The sequence below is a fragment of the Hyperoodon ampullatus genome (assembly GCF_949752795.1).
Source record: "Hyperoodon ampullatus genome assembly, chromosome: 11".
In the NCBI taxonomy this organism is placed as follows: Eukaryota; Metazoa; Chordata; class Mammalia; order Artiodactyla; family Ziphiidae; genus Hyperoodon; species Hyperoodon ampullatus.
This window is the reverse complement of record NC_136924.1, coordinates 85,909,620-85,932,263: the sequence shown is the minus strand read 5'-3', so window position 1 is coordinate 85,932,263 and position 22,644 is coordinate 85,909,620. Positions and strand designations below refer to the sequence as shown.

Sequence of the window (22,644 nt, the reverse complement as noted above, 5' to 3'; positions counted from 1 at the left end):
AACATGCCCTTATTTTGCATGAGTGAAAAGAGAAATTGTTGTTTTAACAATTTAACATAAAAATAAAGCTGGTTCTGATATCCTACTTTGAAGGTTGTGTATAAATGTCCCTCTGAGAAAAATCTCAAATACCATTGTTCCTTCAGAAATACTATCAGTGAACATTTTTTCAACTTGAGTAAAGAAAAATGTTGAGGTTCTTAAAGACAAGGAAAAATTACCTGCAGTAAGTACCTCTATTGATTTTAAGAACAATTAAGTTGTAGTGTGTTCTCCAATTCTGCGAAGCATGATATAAAAGAGCATTATAGTTTAGTTTTCAATTCATCATCATTCAAAACTTTGGAATTTTGGTCCGTCTCTTTGCCCTCATTTTCCTTCCCTGTAAACTTGGCCTCAAGCATAGTTTCTGAAGAGGCATTTTCCTCTGGTAGATGATACTTCCTCAAAATAATGAGGATTAAAAAGGCTGGAATATAGCTTGATCCTCTTAGCACTGCTGGCAATCCAAGGTAGATGTATCTATCAAAAAAATGTAAAACATATTAAAACTTATAAAGATAGTTTTGCATATTGTTAATTATTAATATTTTACTCTCATAAGGAGAGCAGCAGCTAATTGTTTTGCACGTCAACCTTATGAAGTAACCTCATGAACTCACTTATGAATTCTAATGTTTGCTAAAATGAGTTTGGGGATTTTTTATCCAGAAGATGGAAATTTATTTCCCTCTTTGCTAATCTTTTGTTACTGTTTTTATTTTATCTTTTTACATTGAATAGACTCCTCAACTTAAATTTAATACTGACGGGGATAGCAGTTTTACTTCAATATTTAGTAAGAATGCTTCCAAAGAATCACCACTAATTATAATATTTACTCCTGTGTTTTCTTAGATGATCTTAATCGGGTTAAGGAAGCTTCTTTCTCCTCTTCTGAGTTTGCTCAGAGTTTTAGTTGTGAATTTGTAAAATATCACTAAATCATTTTCCTGTACGTAATTAGCAGAATATCCAAGATTATTATTATAATTCTATAACAAACCCTATTTGTTAGTTTTTATACCTTATTGGATTCAGTTTGATAATCTTTTGCATGTATATTTACAAGTAAAATCAGCTTGTACTTTTTTCCTTATACTGAACTTGTCTAATGTCAGTATCAAGGTTGCACTAGCTTTGTAAAATGAATTGGGAAAATTTCCCTCTCTTTCCGTTTCTAGGAATAACTCGTATAATGCAGGGATCATCAGTTCATTGAAGGTTTGTAATACTTGCCTTAAAAGCTTCTAGACTTGATGTCTTTGGAAGATGAGAATTTTTGACTGATTCAAATTTTTTAAGTGGCTATGAAAATATTCATATTTTTTATATATTTATAGTAAAATTTGATAATATGTATTAATCTAGAAAACTATTTAACATGTTTCCAAATTATTATGTATACAATTCCTAAGTCTCTGTACTTACATTTCCTTTTTAGTTCCTAATAGTGTTTATTTGTGCCTCTTCTCTTTCTTTATTTGCCTTTCCAGATTATTGTTATTATTATATTTCAATCTTTTAGAAAACACAGCTTTTTGGGGCTTACCTCTATGGTGTGTATTCTATTTATTAATTTCTGCTTTTTATATTCATTTTCTACTTCTAAAATTTTCTTTTATTAGGAAACATTTCAAGAATGCAGGAAAAAAAGAGTTAAGCATATTTGTACTCACCATCCAGGTTTTTTAAATGATTAAATTTTGCCATTTTTGTTTCAGACCAGGTTAAAAGAAAATATTTAATTCCTGTGATCCTACTACATTCTAACCCATCCCAGGTATAACACTATGTTGAATTTTATGGATTTTGTTCCTAGTTTATTTTTATAGCTTTACAAAGTATGCATGTATCCATTCATAATTTATACAATTATTGTATATATTTTTACATTTTAAATAATTGGCATAATACTATATTTTTATTTTCAAAGTTTTTCTATCAGCCCACCATTTTAAAACTAGGCTCATACATGTAGTTCTACATCATTTATTTTTAACTGTTGAACAACATTGTGATGTATGAACATGAAAGCAACTCTTCTGCCCCTTTCCTGTTTACCCATTTCTGTCCCCCTCTAACTTTAAAACCCTAATTATAGGAATGAAATCACTAAACAATTGAAACTAACTCCTGACTTAATGCTTTCTTTAACGCACACCATGCTTTGCCTAGCCTGTTAATTCTTTTCCTAGTTATAAAGAAGTAAGAGTGAAGAATTAAATAGTTAAAGAGTGGTTAGCTCTCTGCTCCCAACAGCTCCCTTAGCAACCTGCAGGCAGATCATTCAGGCAAGATAACATCCGAAGATAGAGTCAGCCAGTGTGCACTCGGTGGGAATGATGCAGAACAATCTCCTGCCTCCATGATTCACTGAGATTCTTCCCACCCTCACCCCCCCCCCCAACACTTTTTCCTTTAAAAACTGTCATGGCTAAGCAGAATCTTCGGATTTGGTCTCTGGACATGAGTCGACCTTCTCCGCAGATTGGCAGCTTTTCTGACTAAAGCACCTTTCCTTTCTACTGACACTGCTTCTCAGTGTATTGGCTTTTGAGTGGTGAGCAGCCGAACCTGAGTTCGGTAGCAAACACACCATGGCTTATTATCCATTTTCCTGTGGGACGCTTTTGTTCAAATTTTTTAAAATATCAGCAAAACTGCAACAAGACTTTGTTGCCATGTCTCCTTGTGCATGTGAGCAAGAGTTTCTCTAAAATATGTGTAAGCATCTTAGAGGATGCAGCTTAGTAAATATTGCCTAAAGGTTCTTTTCAATAGTTTTTATTCACCGCCAGCAGTGTATGAGAGTTCTGGATGCTTCCAATTTGTGTTCTATCATTCTTCACTGTCTATGGTGTTTTCTGTTGCAAACATTTTTTAAAATTTTATATGTAGTCACATGTGACAATTTCTTGCTCTCTGGTTTGGGTTTTGGTTTCAACCCAAACCCAAAGCAGTAAGGATCATAAAGATATTAGGATCTATGGTTGTTGATGACCTATCTGCTATTTGTCTAATTGTTATTTCTTTATAAACCACATGTTTATTTCTCTGGGTAGTGTTTATGTTTTTTCTTTATCTTGAGCCTTTGTAATTTCACTCTGATATGTCTATTTAATTTATTCCATTAGTCATTTGAAGTGCACTTTTGATCTGAAAATGTATGTCTCTATTAAATTCTAACGAATTCTAAGCCATTAGTTCTTTATCTCTGCCATTTCCTCTATTCTTTGTTCTAGAAAATTTCTGAAATATATCCCTTTAACTGCTACTTGGTCTTTAACATTACTTATGTAGTTCATTTTTGTTGAATCAGTTCAAATCATTGATTTACATTCTAGATAAATTCTTCTGTACTCTCTTCCATTTCACCAATTCTTATCTTATGTTGACTTGAAATTTATTATGTATTTAGGATTCTTTTTATTTCACTGCTATCCATTTAATCGCTAATATTTCCAAGAGTTCTTTTTGATATTCTTATTTCTGCTAGAATTTTTTCATAATTTCTTTTTCATTTTTAATGGGTATTATGTCATCAATTTATTATTTTTAAACCTATCAAGCTGGTTAAACATACTTATTTTAAAGTCTTTGTCAGACTGTAAAATAATCTTTACATTAGATTAAATTTCATCTGGAATAAAGTCATGTTTCAGTTGGTAGTTTGTGTGCTTGTCTTTCTTACTGTTGGATTTATTCATGTATTTTAACATTTCAGTTCACAAGTTCTTCTTGAGTATTTGGTTGTTGTTCTTTGTTTATTTTGGTTTTCTTTGCTGTTTTGTTTCTCTGTATTTGCTCCTCCAAATTTGATCATTTTCCCTTTGCTTTTCCCAGTCCCCCAGGTTCTTAGGCCTTTCCTAGTTCTTTTCATAGTGATACTGGGAATAATCACAGAGGGAGCAGATCACTCAGTCTAGTTCTTGGGTGTATCTGTATCTTATTCCCTCCTTAGTATCACTGCAATAACGTGCAAAAGGGTTTCTTTTTAAATCTCTTTTACAATGAGGTTTGCATTATTTTCCTATGGTTGCTGTTAGTTGGGTTAAAAAAAATCACTATATATCTACCAATAGATAATTTTTGCACGATTGGATGGTTCAATCTTCTATAGTCTCACGAATTTTTCATCTGTATTTTATATTCACTTGTTGTAGAAGTGTGTTGAAATTTTCCACTCTAATTGTAGATTTCTTCTTGTAATTTTGTGAATTTTTGTTTTATATATTTGTGTTTATGTTGACAGATTTATATGGGTTCATGATCGTTATATATTTTTGAAGTGCTTTTTTTATTATTAAGTAATACCCTTCTTTAATTCTATTAATTCTTTTCACTTTAAATTCTACTTTGACTTACAGTCATTAATATAACCACAGAAGTTTGATTTAATATTTGTCTGGTATACATTTTCTGACCTTTATCTTCAACATTTCTTTGCATTATATTTTTAGCCTATCTCTTGTAAACAACATGTAGCTGGAATTTGGAAAACTTCAATATGAAAGGCATTATCTTTTAAGAAGCAAGTTCAATTAGTTTACATTTATTGCAAAACCTGGTATATTTAGGCTTTATTTTCAATTATTTTCTGTGTTTTTATTTTCCCATGCCTTACTTCCATCAAATTTTCCTTAATCCTTTCCCCGCTTTTCATTAGATGGTAATAAATGTAAGTGATCATCCTTACATTTTTGGCCAATTTTTAAGTTAGTCAGTATTTCTGTTCTCAAGAACTGTAAAAGAGTCCTAGATCTTACCTGGATTTTAAGCTAACAAGTTAGTCTGCCATAGCTGCATGGAAGCTGGCAGAAGATACAAGCCTCCTAGGTCAGAGACAAAGGACTTTTTTACAACAATCAGCACAAGCTTCATGTTCAGGTTAGTTTTCACCCCCCAAGTCCCGAAGTGGGGACACAGGAGACCCAGGTGGATGCTGTGCACCCACTGGGTTTGGGTCACAGCTAAGCAATCCTGAGTTTAGGAAATCCCTATCATTTAAATGGGTTGCAAGCAAATCTGCCAACATTTGCCCCAGAGGGAGATGTTACCTTTATCATCCTGGACAGAAAACTCTGCTCCAGAGGGAAAGACCATTTTTATCTTCCAAGGTCACTTACTGTTCAAACATCTTTGAAAAGATAGTTCAGAACAAAAGCTTCTGCTGACAAGATATGCCAAAATTCAAGGAACCCATGAAGAATTGTCCATCAACATGTAACTCCTGTTTCTACATTGTATTAGTTTCTGATGAATTTTCTCATGAGTACACTTCATTGGTCACTCTAATTCACCTGACTGACAGAGGATGGTACCAAATATAATAATTTTGTCTGAAATAGCATTTAATCAAAGCTACTATCAACAGGAATCAAAGCAGCAGGATGAGGCCAACCTACACTAGGGATCCTTGGCTTTCCTTAATTGTGATGCAAACCCATTGCATGCACAGCATGTATCTGTGCCCACCTCCATATTACCCCTGTGGAACTTTAGGGGAAAGGGGAACTGATGAAAACATGAATCGCATTCTGTCTGCTCTCTTCACAGTTCTTGACATATATCCTTTTACTGAGCAAGAGAAGACCTTAGACTATTTTAAATAATGCTAAATCGTTTTTGGAAAATGAGTTTTCTTACTGCCCCATAAGAAGAAATTAATATAAATTTAAACAAAATCCAGGTCTCCAAATGGAAAAGAATGTGAAAATAAAAAGAGAAAAATGGAAGAGTTTTGTTAAAAAACAGGTTAATATTATCATATGAGGTTTGTTCAAAATCAGGTCTGTTATTAAAAAAAAATAAAGCTTTAAGAGACATGAAGAATATTGTGTCAGTGAAATTTAATAAGGGAGAAAAAATACCACTTTAGAGATCAGAAGTGGATAGTGAAAGGAAGTAAGGATTTAACCTAGTAAGATGTTGAAATGATGTAGGATTAAATGGGGATACTTGAGAGTAATATAATTTAGATAGGTAGCTTTTGTACAGCCATGACCTTCAACAATATATTGATTGCAACCAATTTAAGGAACAGGCTTTTTTTTTTTTTTTTTTTTTTTTTTGTGCGGTATGCGGGGCTCTCACTGTTGTGGCCTCTCCCGTTGCAGAGCACAGGCTCCAGACGCGCAGGCTCAGCGGCCATGGCTCACGGGCCTAGCCGCTCCGTGGCATGTGGGATCTTCCCAGACCGGGGCACGAACTCGCGTCCCCTGCATCAGCAGGCGGACTCTCAGCCACTGAACCACCAGGGAAGCCCAAGGAACAAGTTTTGGAAAGGCACCCATGCTTATATTTATCAAGTACTTTGAAAATATTGAGGAAATAAAATTCTAGTATATAAATAAGAATTGGAGATACAGTACCACTAGCTATTCTGGAAACAAAGGCAAAAGTAATCTAGTCCCTTGACAAAGAAAATGTTAGATATGAATGGTACCAATTTACACACTGTCTATGCTTAGAAAGCAATTAAAAAAGTTATCTTTACCTGAAGTTGGTGGAATCATATATCCTACATGCCCCTGACTCACCGCATTTCAAAGTACCCCAGTGTAAACATGTGGAGTCCACTAAAGCTCCAAAATATATAGGTGCGGGAATTCCAGCTACAATTAAAAGGGAGAAAGAAGAATCCATTAGCAAGGTAAGAAGATATATTGTTTTGTTGGGAAACATTTTAACTTTATTCGTAGAACAAATAAAGTTTAACAAAATATACATCTATTGCTTTAAATTTTACTTTTACAAACTGGAAGTTACTTTTACTGTAAAGTTTTTAGATTATAAAAAATTAGTAATCTGAAGGATAAATGCAAAATAAAAATCATCAGTAGAGAAAAACACTGAATTAATGATTCTTTACATTTTTTTCTGCAATGTTTTGGGCCAATCACATGCACGTTATACTTTAACAAAGCATTTCCTGTTCCTTTGCTTTTCAAATTGCATTGATGAAAAGCAATTGATGAAAAGTAGAATTAAGGTCAGATAGGTCTTTTTCAAATAAAAAAGAAAAGTTCTCTATTTCTTTTTGTTCTTCATTCTCACACTAATTACAAAGTGCTGTTTACAAGCAGAAGGGATATTTGCTAGACTGTTACTCTGAGGGAGTGATTTCATCTACTTAGAATTTAATAGTGGTCTGATTTGATGTTGGGAAAAATAACTATTTTTACCTAATACCCTTGTGCAAAATGCATGTAATCCCACACCAAGAGACTTCTCTTCAGGCTTGATACACCTAAAAAATAAATGAATTCATAAATTTAAAAAGTGGACATTTAAAATCTACCACAGTTTCTTAAAAGAACTGTTTGTGTGCTAGTAACACACTGAGCCTTAGAAAATTTTCCTGCCTGCTCAGGTCTTGGTTATTCAAGGCCTGATTATCCAGTTCATAACCTTCACAGGAGCCCCACCTCTGGTCCTTGGCATTTTATCCATCACTTTTTGCTCATTCATTTATATCATAAAGTTATCAAGGAAGAAAATGTTTCATATCAGTTGATTTCTACCCCAGTATCCTCTTCTTGAATAGTATTTCTTGATTCTGATGGTTAAAACTTTAGCCTAAAACAAGAACAATGCAACCCTAGGTGTATTTAAATTATTTGTATTAACAAAATACAGAAAAGCCAAGAATTTTAAAAAATAAATGTAAGGAGAAAAGAAAGCCAGAATAAAAATTTTCAAAGGAAAGTGATGAAAAAAATCCAAAGCAAACATATTTTAAGTGACTTGGTATCTTTTCAAGAGTGGCACAGATTCCTCCATTCTCTCCAGAAATTCCCTGATGTTTTCACTGTTGCCTGAAATTCCTATGAGTAGAAATGAAGACTATAATTCCCTAATGGCATTTTTTGTGCTCCACTCACTTCAGCATCAGCATGGCTACCTGCTCCAAGAATTCACTTGGAGAGTTCCTCTGTATTCCCTTCCCTTCTTTGATTAACTCAAAGCTGAGAAAATGAAAACAGCTTTCTTCACAAAAGGACACAGTACATTTTTAGCAAAAATATCATATTATTGGCATTTTCTTGGCATAAGTATTTTACCAATTCAAATAACTCTTCAGCGTCATAGACTCAGATACAGTTGATCTGGTCATTATCTATCTAACACGTAGGTTATTTAGACAGCATCAAGGATTTTACTAAGAAGGAAGTAAGAAAAGCCAGGAGACTTAGCATGACCCTCTTGCTCCCATAGTTACCATTTAATACAGAAAATAGGGCATTTACATTTTACTGAAGAATTTTTCTTTCTCCTCTATTTCTAATATACCACCTTATGATCTCACAAAAGCATGAAATCCTTATAGCTAAGAAATTGTAAACAGTTTAAACTGTTCTCCAAATGCTGTCACTATTTGATATTGATAACAACATTAATTCTAGAATCCAGAAATAAGAAAGAAAAATTAAAATGCAAATTATGGGAAAAGGCTGAGAGAAATTAAAATAGTTCTTAAAAACTGGCAGAGTAGCATAGATGTTGCATCCTTCTATCATCATGGTAGGAGATCCATGAAGATTCCACAAAAATAGAGAAAAGCACAAGTATATCCATAAAAATCCAGGTGTTAAATTCAACAATGTGATCTTGGCAAGAGCTGCAGGAAAAGAGTAAAGATATGAAGAGAGCTGAGAGCATGATTAAGTATTCATCTCAATAGAAAGTAGATATTATTACTGAAAAGTTTTGAAATTGATAAGTAAAACAGAAATGTAGCTAAGAATTTCAATAATCAGGCTAGCTATTGGAAAGGTATGACTTTTAAAGCAGCAGAAGAAAATCCAATAAATACAATGGAAAGCAAAAAAAGAAGCAAAAAGTCAAATAAATAGAATATATGAAATAAAGTGGCAAAAGAGCCCTATCACATTAATTACAATAAATATAAGTGGGTTAAACTCACCAATCTGAAATTACAAAATCAGATCTAGCACATTGTCTATAAAGTGAAATAGAAGATTGAAGATTGAAAAGAAAGGGAAGGAAACAGGTGTAACAGGAAGCAGTGAACCAAAGGAAAGCCAGTACTGCAATTTTAATAAGAGACAAAATAGAATTGCCTGAAAGAAATGACTAAAAGATAAAGAAGAAAATTAAGTGCTACTAATAATAATAGCCTCCAAATATATAAATTAAAAAACTGACAGAATTATAGGAAGGAGTACATCAGCAATTTAAAAAGATTTTAACATCCATCTCCAAAAAACTGTTCAATTAAGCAGACAAAAAACAAGCATAGATTTACAAAATTTAGATAACACAGTGATTAACTTCAATCCAAGAAATATGGAAACTGTATATCCAAAATGCAGAAGTTACACTTTCTTTTCAAAAACACATGAAACACTCAAAAATTGAACATGCATTATGCCCCAAAGAAAGCCACAATATTTCCCCCCCAAACCCCACATCTGTCAGATTATATTCTCTGAACGTGAAAATGAAATAACAATAATAAAGGATACCTATAGAAATTTCTCATAGATACAGAAATTATATAACACATAAATAAATTTTGGTTTGGTGGAGCAAACATAAAAGATATTACAAAAGAGTTAGAAGTAAACTTCATGGAAAATACTAGTTCAGATATTACTAAAGCAATACTTGCAAGGAAATGTATGATTTTATTTACATTAATCAAAATGAACAAATTATCTAAGTGTTAAACTCAAATAGTTGGATAAAGAAAAACAGAGCAAACCCAAAAGGAAAAAAAATTTTAAATAAATAAAATTAGGAGCAGAAATAGATGAAATAAAGATTATCAAAACCAAAAACTGGTTCTTTAAAAAAGAAAAATAAAACAGCCTCTGGCAACAATAATCAAGAAAAAAAATAAAGAAGATGCAATAAACAAAATACAGGAAAAAATGGAAAATCCTTCAGATATATCAGAGAATATCAGAATGATAAAAGAATATTATAAACACCATACACTAACAAGTATACAATTGGTATAAGCAGATACAGAAAATGTGAATAGACACTAACATTAAATAAATGAAAATAATAACCAAGTATCACTGACCAAATAAGCCCAAAGTACAAATAGTTTTAAGGTGAATTCATAAAACTTTCAACAAAGAGATATTTAATGCAACTTGTTCCAGAAGTTTAAAAATAGAAAATTTATTAATTTATTTTGTGGGCCTAGAAAGATTCCAAAAAAACAAACAAAAAAGAATAGAAAATAAAAGGTATGTTTTACTTATCAACATAGATATAATTTTAAATAAATTATTATTTAAATCAAATCATATATAAAAATATATTGTGATTAAGTATGGTTTTTCTTAGATATGCAAGCAGTTCAATGTAGAAAAAAACTATCATTTTTTTCCACTACACTAAAACTACTGAGTTGGAAGATTATATGCAGATTTTTTCCTAGATGAAGAAAAATATATTTGATAATTTAATACTGATTCTATTATTAAAAACTCAGAAACTAGATGAAAACTCATACTAAAAATCTATAGCAAGCATCATATTTAATGGAAAAATTTTACATGGTTTCCATTAAAATTAGAAAAGAACAAGAATACTCACTATCACCAAATAGTTTAACACAGTTTTGGAGGTCCAAGCTGATGCTGTAAGAAAATTTTTAAAACCTAAGATGTGTAAGGTTTGGAAGTGAAGAGATAAAACTCTCCATATGTGCACATATTTCTACACAGAAAACCTAACAAAATCAACAAGTTATTAGAACAAATAAGAAAACTTGCTGGATAAAAAGTAAACTTTAAAAAATCAACAGCATCCCTCTAAACCAACAATAACCAACTAGAAAATATAAAAGAAAATAACATCATGTTAAATTACAAATAAGTACATGTCCATATATGTATGTTTGGATATATATGGGTACATATATATTTGCAATTGTATATGGTACCATTTTGTGTGTGTGTGTGTGTATATATATATATATATATATATATATATATATAAAATATACGTGTGTGTGTGTGTGTGTGTGTAGTATCTATAAAGGAAATTTTAAATAAATGGAAAAATATTCCATGTTCACAAATATTTGATGTCAGAGTTTCTCCAATTAATATATAGAATCCATACAATCAAAATTCATATGTGAGTATAAAGATCCATGCATTGATAGCTAAATCAATTTAGGAAGAAAAGAATAAAGGAAGAGTGAAGGTGAAAGTGGTGGGTGGGTGAGGAAGAGCTACTGTATGAGACATTAACATATGCAATGTCACTGGTATGAGAACAAGTAAACTGTGGAACAGAATAAGAATGAAAATGGCCCATGTTATATAAAAACTAAATATGATAAAGATGGCACCACAAATCAATGGAAAAAAGACCTCTTATTTGTGCTGTGATGCTGGGAAAGCTACTTTATCTTTTGGGGAAAAATAACACTGAATATCTCTCTCCCTTGAGCCACACATAAAGATAGACTTGTGATGACTTAAAGAACTAGGTAAAGCTGTATAGCTGGTAGGATAAAATTTAGGGGAATACTTTTATAAATTAGGAATATGGAAACCTTTTTGAAATGTGACTCCCCAATACACAAATCCTAAGGCAAGAAAATTGTTAGATTTCACTACAACAAAATTTAGGATTTAATTTCATAAAAAATACTATGAAAAAAATCAAAGGAAAGATGAGAGACCAGGAAAAGATAATTGTATCAAGTAAACAATATTACATTAATGTCTATAATTCACCAAGAAAAGTATAGGAATTATAATGAAATGGGCAAAAATAATGAATAAGCATCTTGAAGCAAAAGCATTAATAGCTAGAAAAAAGTTTGAAGAAATTCTTAAACTCATTGAATTAGGAAATCACATATTAAAACATCAGTGAGCTACCAATTTACACCCATTGGAAGAGTCAAAGTCAGAAAGTTCAATAATTCTAAGTGTTGGTGAGGCTATAAGGAAGTAGAAATTCCCATGCATTGATGGTACAAGAATAACTCATAAGTACTAGCAGTACTTGGTGAATTTATGTATCCATGTGCCTTTTGAACCAAAACAAATTTATGGCACAACACTATTTGTTTGAATATAAAACACAATACACAAAAAACTTAATATTTTACAAAGGAAAATATGTATTTAAGAACGTATGTCTATCATATTAATATAGATGCCGGTGGTGATAGGAAGTGGGGAATGGAATGAAAAAAATTAAAATAAAATGAAATAAAACAAGAGGGAAACCTTACCTCACCTAGGATAAACTATGAACTGAGAATTATGATCAACTTAACTCTGCTTCAAGATGAAGAAAAGAGAAAACAATGCACTTTGTTTACTACACATGTTTAGAATTGTTTACAAGGCATGAAGCTGCTGTAATTGGAAAAATACATGTAATAAAACTAAGTCTGAATCCTAGCTCTGCAATTTCCTAGTTTCAGTAAGCCTTTCAATGTTTGTGTCTCACAGTAGCCTTATAAGACAGTTGAGCATTCATTATATATCCATTTTTTAATTAAAGATAAAAGGAGCTCAGAAAGATCAATTGACCTGCCTTTTGCCCTGTGGGTAGTAATTGGTGAAACTGAGACTTCAGACAGCATTAAACTCTGCTGTCCTATAGGTTGAACTATAAGAAATGACAGCTAGGCAACCACTCTGTACCTAGGAAAATGATCATTTCATATGGTTTACCCTAAAATATAAATGTGTCTCTTCTTGCATTAAACAATGAGAGGTTCACTAATTTAACTCTAATAAATAAGGTAGGAAAGATAGGGAGGGAAATACCATCAGATAAACATTTTTATTGCTAACTTTAAAATTTGGTAAAATTCAACAATGCTTAATGGGAAAATCTTAATAAATGGTATATATAGAGCACCAGGTTCTTAGATACTGTGGACTTAAGTGGCTTTCTTAGAAAAAGCTCCCTAACTAAACAACCAGAAATAAATCTAAATAAAGAAAATAATTCTTGTACCTCAGGAGAACCATATATCCAGGGATGGCAGATAAAGAATAGATGAAACTGCTGACCACCGACAAGATTAAAAAGTACTGGAGCATCATGGAACAGTCCTGTCCCTTGTCACATAGCCCAAGAACTGCAGATGAATTTCCTGGTGTTTGAATGCAGCTACAATTTTGGAACACCTGTCAAAAATAATATATTATCCTATTTAAGGAAGGAAAGTTTTGAATACAAATCTCAAATATTTTCTGCATTCCCAATTAGATCAAGATAGACAGTTGATTCCCTTTGTTCTCATATCCTTTATTGTGTCTCAGGATTATCTCGTGAAACAAAACGTAGAAGGGTGGTTTCCGAAAAAGGGTATTTCTTTCTAAATTTGAGTACATTTGCAATAGCTCTGTTGCCTAAAAGTCATGCTTGTTAGAAACACATGCTGTTTTGCCACATGATAAATATGACAAATAAAATTTGTTTCAGAATGCTCAGTTGAAATATTTACTTACCAATAAACAAAGTTTTATTTCCAAAAATATAGTTTATTTCACAAACAGAACAAAGTCAACCCTGTTTGAATTCTTATGTTCCCAGGTTTCAATAAGAATCAAAATTTGGAAGGCGGAGCTTCAAGATGGCGGAACAGTAAGACGTGGAGATCGCCTTCCTCCCCATAAATACATCAGAAATACATCTACATGTGGAACAGCTCCTACAGAACACCTACTGAACGCTGGCAGAAGACCACAGACTTCCCAAAAGGTAAGTAACTCCCCACGTAGCTGGGTAGGGCAAAAGAAAAAAGAAAAAACAGAGACAAAAGAATAGGGGCAGATCTGCACCTCTGGGAGGGAGCTGTGAAGGAGGAAAGGTTTCCACACACTAGGAAGCCCCTTCGCGGGCAGAGAGACTGCGGGTGGCGGAGGGGGGAAGCTTTGGTGCCGTGGAGGAGAGCGCAGCAACAGGGGTGCGGCGGGCAAAGCAGAGAGATTCCTGCACAGAGGATCGGTGCCGACCGGCACTCACCAGCTCGAGAGGCTTCTCTGCTCAGCCGCCGGGGCGGACGGGGCTGGGAGCTGAGGCTCAGGCTTCGGTCAGAGCGCAGGGAGAGGACTGGGGTTGGCGGCGTGAACACAGCCTGAAGGGGCTAGTGCGCCACAGCTAGCCGGGAGGGAGTCCGGGAAAAAGTCTGGAGCTGCCGAAGAGGCAAGAGGCTTTTTCTTGCCTCTTTGTTTCCTGGTGCGCGAGGAGAGGGGATTAAGAGCGCCGCTTAAAGGAGCTCCAGAGACGGGCGCGAACCGCGGCTAAAAGCGCGGACCCCAGAGACGGGCCTGAGACGCTAAGGCTGCTGCTGCCACCAGCAAGAAGCCTGTGTGCGAGCACAGGTCACTCTCCACACCTCCCCTCCCGAGAGCCTGTGCAGCCTGCCACTGCCAGGGTCCCGGGATCCAGGGACAACTTCCCCAGGAGAACACACAGCGCACCTCAGGCTGGTGCAACGTCACGCCGGCCTCTGCCGCCGCACGCTCGCCCCGCACTCCGTGCCCCTCCCTCCCCCCAAGCCTGAGTGAGCCAGAGTCCCCGAAGCAGCTGCTCTTTAACCCCGTCGCTCTGAGCGAAGAACAGACGCCCTCAGGCGACCTACACGCAGAGGCGGTGCCAAATCCAAAGCTGAACCCCGGGAGCTGTAAGAACAAAGAAGAGAAAAGGAAATCCCTCCCAGCAGCCTCAGGAGCAGCGGATTAAATCTCCACAGTCAACGTGATATACCTGCATCTGTGGAATACCTGAATAGACAACGAATCATACCAAATTGAGGAGGTGGACTTTGGGAGCAACGAGATATATATATATATATATATATATATATATATATATATATATATATTTTAAATCCTTTTTCTCTTTTGTGACTGTGTATGTGTATGCTTCTGTGTGTGATTTTGTCTGTGTAGCTTTGCTTTTACCATTTGTCCTAGGGTTCTGTCTGTCCTTTTTTTTTTTTTTTAATTATAGTTTTTAGCACTTGTTATCATTGGTGTATTTGGTTTTTGGTTTGGTTGCTCTCTTACTTTTTTTTTTTTACTTTTTATGACTTAAAAACTTTTTTTAATAAGTATTTTTATTTAAATTATTTTATTTTATGTTATTTTATTTTATTTTATCTTCTACTTTCTTTCTTTCTTTTTTTTTCTCCCATTTATTCTGAGCTATGTGGATGACAGGATCTTGGTGCTCCAGCCAGGCATCAGGGCTGTGCCTCTGAGGTAGGAGTGCCAAGTTCAGGACACTGGTCCACAAGAGACCTCCCAGCTCTACGTAATATCAAACGGTGAAAATCTGCAGGAGATCTCCATGTCAATGCCAAGACCCAGCTTCACTGAATGACAAGCAAGTTAGAGTGCTGGACACCCTATGCCAAACAACTAGCAGGACAGGAACACAACCCCATCCATTAGCAGAGAGGCTGCCTAAAATCATAGTAAGGCCACAGACACCCCAAAACACACCACCAGACGTGGACCTGCCCATCAGAAAGAAAAGATCCAGCCTCATCCACCAGAACACAGGCACTAGTCCCCTCCACCAGGAACACTACACAACCCACTGAACAAACTTTAGCCGCTGGGGACAGACACAAAAGACCTACAATAACAAACCCAAAACAAGAAAATGGGAATAGGAACATACATATAGATAATTACCTTAAATGTAAATGGATTAAATGCTCCAACCAAAAGACATAAACTGGCTGAATGGATACAAAAGCAAGACCCGTATATATGCTGTCTACAAGAGACCCACTTCAGACCTAGGGACACATACAGACTGATAGTGAGGGGATGGAAAATGATATTCCATGCAAATGGAAATCAAAAGAAAGCTGGAGTAGCAATTCTCATATCAGACAAAATAGACTTTAAAATAAAGACTATTACAAGAGACAAAAAAAGGACACTACATAATGATCAAGGGATCAATCCAAGAAAAAGATATAACCATTGTAAATATTTATGCACCCAACATAGGAGCACCTCAATATATAAGGCAAATACTAACAGCCATAACAGGAGAAATCAACAGTTACACAATCATAGTAGGAGACTTTAACACCCCACTTTCACCAATGGACATATCATCCAAAATGAAAATGAATAAGGAAACACAAGGTTTAAATGATACATTAAACAAGATGGAGATAATTGATATTTATAGGACATTCCATCCAAAAACAACAGAATACACATTCTTCTCAAGTGCCCATGGAACATTCTGCAGGATAGATCATATCTTGAAATCGTATCAAGTATCTTTTCTGACCACAATGCTATGAGACTAGATACCAATTACAGGAAAAAAAATCTGTAAAAAATACAAACACATGGACGCTAAACAATACACTACTTAATAACCAAGAGATCACTAAGAAATCAAAGAGGAAATCAAACAATACCTAGAAACAAATGACAATGAAAACACAATGACCCAAAACCTATGGGATGCAGCAAAAGCAGTTCTAAGAGGGAAGTTTATAGCAATACAATGCTACCTTAAGAAACAAGAAACATCTCAAATACACAACCTAACTTACACCTAAAGCAATTAGAGAAAGAACAAAAAAGCCCCAAAGTTAGCCGAAGGAAAGAAATCATAAAGATCAGATCAGAAATAAATGAAAAAGCAATGAAGGAAACGATAGCAAAGATCAATAAAACTAAAAGCTGGTTCTTTGAGAAGATAAACAAAATTGATAAACCATTAACCAGACTCATCAAGTAAAAAAGGGAGAAGACTCAAATCAATAGAATTAGAAATGAAAAAGGAGAAGTAACAACTGACACTGCAGAAATACAAAGGATCATGAGAGATTACTACAAGCAACTCTTTGCCAATAAAATGGCCAACCTGGAAGAAATGGACAAATTCTTAGAAAAGCAGAACCTTCCAAGGCTGAACCAGGAAGAAATAGAAAATATAAACAGACCAATCACAAACACTGAAGTTGAAACTGTGATTAAATATCTTCCAACAAACAAAAGCCCAGGTCCAGATAGCTTCACAGGCGAATTCTATCAAATATTTAGCAAAGAGCTAACACCTATCCTTCTCAAACTCTTCCAAAATATAGCAGAGGGAGGAACACTCCCAAACTCATTCTACAAGGCCACCATCACCCTGAGACCAAAACGAGACAAAGATGTCCCAAAGAAAGAAAACTACAGGCCAATATCACTGATGAACATAGATGCAAAAATCCTCAACAAAATACTAGCAAACATAATCCAACAGCACATTAAAAGGATCACACACCATGATCAAGTGGGGTTTATCCCAGGAATGCGAGGATTCTTCAATATATGCAAATCAAGCAATGTGATACACCATACTAAACTGAAGAAGAAAAACCATATGATCATCTCAATCGATGCAGAGAAAGTTTTCAACAAAAGTCAACACCCACTTATGATAAAAACCTTCCAGAAAGTAGGCATAGAGGGAACGTTCCTCAACATAATAAAGGCCATATATGACAAACCCACAGCCAACGTCGTCCTCAAGGGTGAAAAACTAAAATCATTTCCACTAAGATCAGGAACAAAACAAGGTTGCCACTCTCACCACTATTACTCAACATAGTTTTGGAAGTTTTAGCCACAGCAATCAGAGAAGAAAAAGAAATAAAAGGAATCCAAATCAGAAAAGAAGAAGTAAAGCTGTCACTGTTTGCAGATGACATGATACTATACATAGAGATTCCTAAATATGCTACCAGAAAACTACTAGAGCTAATCAATGAATTTGGTAAAGTTGCAGGATACAACATTAATGCACAGAAATCTCTTGCATTCTTATACACTAATGAGGAAAAATCTGAAAGAGAAATTAGGAAACACTCCCATTTACCATTGCAACAAAAAGAATAAAATATCTAGGAATAAACCTATGTAAGGAGACAAAAGACCTGTATGCAGAAAATTATAAGACACTGGTGAAAGAAATTAAAGATGATACAAATAGATGGAGAGGTATACCATGCTCTTGGATTGGAAGAATCAACATTGTGAAAATGACTCTACTACCCAAAGCAATCTACAGATCCAATGCAATCCCTATGAAATTACCAGTGGCATTTTTCACAGAACTAGAACAAAAAATTTCACAATTTGTATGGAAACACAAAAAACCCCGAATAAACAAAGCAATCTTGAGAAAGAAAAAGGGAGCTGGAGGAATCAGGCTCCCTAACTTCAGACTATACTACAAAGCTACAGTAATCAAGACAATATTATAGTGGCACGAAAACAGAAATATAGATCAGTGGAACAGGATAGAAAGCCCAGAGATAAACCCACGCACATAGGGTCCCCTTATCTTTTATAAAGGAGGCAAGAATATACAGTGGAGAAAAGATAGCCTCTTCAATAAGTGGTGTTGGGATAACTGAACAGCTACATGTAAAAGAATGAAATTAGAACACTCCGTAACACCATACACAATAACAAACTCAAAATGGATTAAAGACCTACATATAAGGCCAGACATTATCAAACTCTTAGAGGAAAACATAGGCAGAACACTCTATGACATAAATTACAGCAAGATCCTTTTTGACCCACCTCCTAGAGAAATGGAAATAAAAAAATAAACAAATGAGACTTAATGAAACTTAAAAGCTTTAGCACAGAAAAGGAAACCATAAACAAGACAAAAAGACAACCCTCAGAATGGGAGAAAATATTTGCAAATGAAGCAACTGAGAAAGGATTAAGCTCCAAAATTTATAAGTAGCTCATGCAACTCAATATCAAAAAAACAAACAACCCAATCCAAAAAATGGGCAGAAGACCTAAATAGATATTTCTCCAAAGAAGGTATACAGATTGCCACAAACACATGAAAGAATGCTCAACATCATTAATCATTAGAGAAATGCAAATCAAAACTACAATGAGATATCATCTCACACTGGTCAGAATGGCCATCATCAAAAAATCTACCAACAATAAATGCTGCAGAGGGTGTGGAGAAAAGGGAACCCTCTTGCACTGTTGGTGGAAATGTAAATTGATACAGCCACTATGGAGTACAGTATGGAGGTTCCTTAAAAGACTAAAAATAGAAGTACCATATGACCCAGCAATCCCACTACTAGGCATATACCCTGAGAAAACCATAATTCAAAAAGAGTCATGTACCAAAATGTTCATTGCAGCTCTATTTACAATAGCCAGGACATGGAAGCAACCTAAGTGTCCATCAACAGATGAATGGATAAAGAAGATGTGGCACATATATACAATGGAATATTACTCAGCCATAAAAAGAAATGAAATTGAGTTATTTGTAGTGAGGTGGGTGGACATAGAGTCTGTCTTACAGAGTGAGGTAAGTCAGAAACAGAAAAACAAATACTGTATTCTAACACATATATATGGAATCTAAAAAAAAAAAAAAAAGGGCCTGAAGAACCTAGGGGCAAGATGGGAATAAAGACACAGACCTACTAGAGAATGGACTTGAGGATATGGGGAGGGGGAAGGGTAAGCTGGGACAAAGTGAGAGAGTGGCATGGACATATATACACTACCAAATGTAAAATAGATAGCTAGTGAGAAGCAGCCGCATAGCACAGGGAGATCAGCTTGGTGCTTTGTGACCACCTAGAGGGGTGGGATAGGGAGGGTGGGAGGGAGGGAGATGCAAGAGGGAAGAGATATGGGGACATATGTATATGTATAAATGATTCACTTTGTTATAAAACAGAAACTAACATGCCATTGTAAAGCAATTATACTCCAATAAAGATGTTTTAAATAAATGAATAAATAACCATTATAAACGTTAGAATTTTGTATATGTTTTGACCCAGCAATAAAAAAATATATCAAAATTTGTATTTTATTTTGATCACCAACCAACATTATAAGTGACATTTTTTAGGCAAGAAAACATGCCCAATTCTATCTTCTTAAGAAGCTGTCACAGTGTAAAACACAGAAAGTACATGTGTACATATACACAGAAAAAAAGAAAAAAAAAACAGCAAAGAGATTGACTGAATAATTGAGAGCAAAACTGCCTACTTTATCTCAGTCTAGAATATTTTTTTTCAGTCTAGAGTATTTTTAAATGAAATTAAGTAATAATGTCAACTGTTATGAAATTAAAGATCAAAGGTCAGACATGCAGAAGAATTCAAATAAGAATTAGGAAGTAAAAGATAAATTAAGTGAGCACATAGAAAGTAACTTATTTTTTCCATAAAAAATTTTTAATTTGGTTTTGAGGAAAGACTTTAATTTTACTTTTGTCAAATATGGATCCAGTTCATAGTTGGAATGTGCCAATGCAGTGCATAAAACAAAAGTTCTGTATAAAAGGCCAATAAGATGTGTTACCATGTTTATTCCTGTTCCAGAGGATGTCTCACAACCTGCAAGACAAGCTGACATGTATGACAAACCATCGTTTCCACATACAGGGTCCCATATTTTAGTTGGACAGTTACAATCCATGTTGCAGTCGGCAAGGAGGACATTTCCCACATGTAAATCTTGTTGCACTCTGAAATGATTTAAAATAATGCCATGGATATTGAAAGAATATTAGAGCATTTTCTTTTTCTTTTCAGCTCAGTTCCCAATTATATTTCTTCTACTCCCCAAAATAGAAGCAGAAATCTTCCAACTGTCAATGTATGGCTTGGATACTATAACTCTGCAAGAAAATACACCTTACTTTGGTGACCACAGCTAGTTTTTCAATGATTTCTTTCAGGTACGCAAAAGCCAATAAACAAGCATTACCTGAACACCTACTACATAGAAAGTATTTTTCCAGGTATTAATTAGAACTCAAAAATGAAGATGAACAAATCCTGGTGTTGGTCCACATGGTGGAAAATAACAAGAGAGATCATATTTTACAAAAATAATCTCAAGGGCTCAAAATCTGTAAGAGCAAAGTCTGTAAGTACAATTTATAATGTATATAATACATTTAGCTCCAGAAACATAACTACTTGAGTAAACAAATATATTCTCCTAGTATGAAAAGTGTTCAGTGATCATCAAGAAGACCAATGAGCAGCTATCCATAAACAAGACACCACTGTGAAAGTCCCAGAACACAGTTGTGAGGCTGAAGCACCTCCTGAGCCACAGAGACCAAGAAGGATGACCTTAGAAGGATAACAGGAGCAGTAACACTCTGAGCAGATCGCCCCTCCCCCAGGCTAGCACAACACCACATCAAGACAGCCCCCGTAAGCCTATGGTTTTTCCAGTAGGAAAAGAAAGCCCAGTGCCCCCAGATTGTGGAATGCTTTCCAGGAGGCCCATTCAGATCTTTCCACAAGGGGATCACTAGGAGAATCTGTGAGGTTTGACCACTGGAGAAGGAGAGGGGGGAAGGACTTACAGCAACCAGCAGTCAGATCTTGGTAAACTGAATTCCTGCTTGCAGCAGTGCCCAAGCAGGGATCCCAGCTAGTGCCTCTGCCCATCTGCAGAGCTGCGTGGTGACCCCATCTGGCCAGAGAGCTCGGTTGGCAGTTCTGCCTGGCTTGGGTTCCCAGTCAATGGACCACCCTGGCCATGGAGCTCCATGCAACTCCTAAGTATAGCCTCCAGTCCTACCCATCCAGAAAGCCTGGCCAGAGAGCCTGGGCAGCCACAGAGCCCATCCTACAGCCACAAATACCCTGAATAGTCAAAGGAATCTTGAGAAAGAAGAATAAAGGTGTAAATATCACACTTCCTGGTTTCAAACCATATTACAAAGCTATTGTAATTAACAGAGTATGGTATTGGCATAAAAACAGTCACATAGATCAATGGAACAGAATAGAAAGCCCAGAAAAAACCTATGCATGTATGTCAATTAATTTACAACAAAGGAGCCAGGAATATATACAATAGGGTTGGGAAAGTCTCTTCATAAATGGTGGTGGGAAAACCAGACAGCCACATGCAGAAGAATGAAACTGGATCCTTATCTTACACCATACACAAAAATCAACTCAAATTGATTAAGATTTAAATTTAAGACCAGAAACCATGAAACTCCTAGAAGAAAACATAAAGGGTAAGCTCCTTGACTCCAGTATTGGCAATGAGTTTTTTGGATTTGACAACAAAAGCACAAGTAACAAATGGAAAAATAAATGAGTGGGATGACGTCAAACTAAAAAGCTGCTGCATGGCAAGTGAAACCATCAACGAAATGAAAAGGCAACCTATGAATGGAGAAAATAATTGCAAATCATATACCTGATTATAGGTTAATTTCCAAAATATAAAGAAGTCATACAACTCAATAACAAAAACCAAATGATCTAATTTAGAAATGGGCAGAGGACCTGAATAGACATTTTTTCCAAAGAAGACATACAAACAGCCAAACAGGTAAATGAAAAGATGCTCAACATCACTAATTATCAGGGAAATGCAGATCAAAACCACAATGAGATATCACCTCACACCTATTAGGATGTTTAAAGGGATGTCTATTATCAAAAGGAAAGAGATAACAAATGCTGGCAAGAATGTAGAGAAAAGGGAAATCTTGTGCACTTTTGGTGGGAATGTAAATTGAGAGAACCACTGTGGAAAACAGTATGGAGTGTCCTCAAGAAATTAA

The 22,644-nt window shown here is 35.1% G+C and overlaps 1 protein-coding gene across 2 annotated transcripts in view; it reads right to left on the bottom strand.

Moving 5' to 3' along the window:
- Positions 1-305: 305 nt before the first annotated feature.
- SLCO1A2 (solute carrier organic anion transporter family member 1A2) overlaps positions 306-22,644 on the bottom strand; it is a gene marked incomplete at both ends in the record, with an annotated part of 46,191 nt that continues 23,852 nt past the window's right edge. For both annotated transcript variants that reach the window (XM_079714736.1, XM_079714737.1), the window contains 5 exons: positions 306-522; positions 6,539-6,656; positions 7,227-7,291; positions 13,015-13,187; positions 20,403-20,568. In XM_079714736.1, the coding sequence (XP_079570862.1) occupies positions 306-522; positions 6,539-6,656; positions 7,227-7,291; positions 13,015-13,187; positions 20,403-20,568 (739 nt within the window). The remainder of the gene's footprint in view (positions 523-6,538; positions 6,657-7,226; positions 7,292-13,014; positions 13,188-20,402; positions 20,569-22,644) is intronic.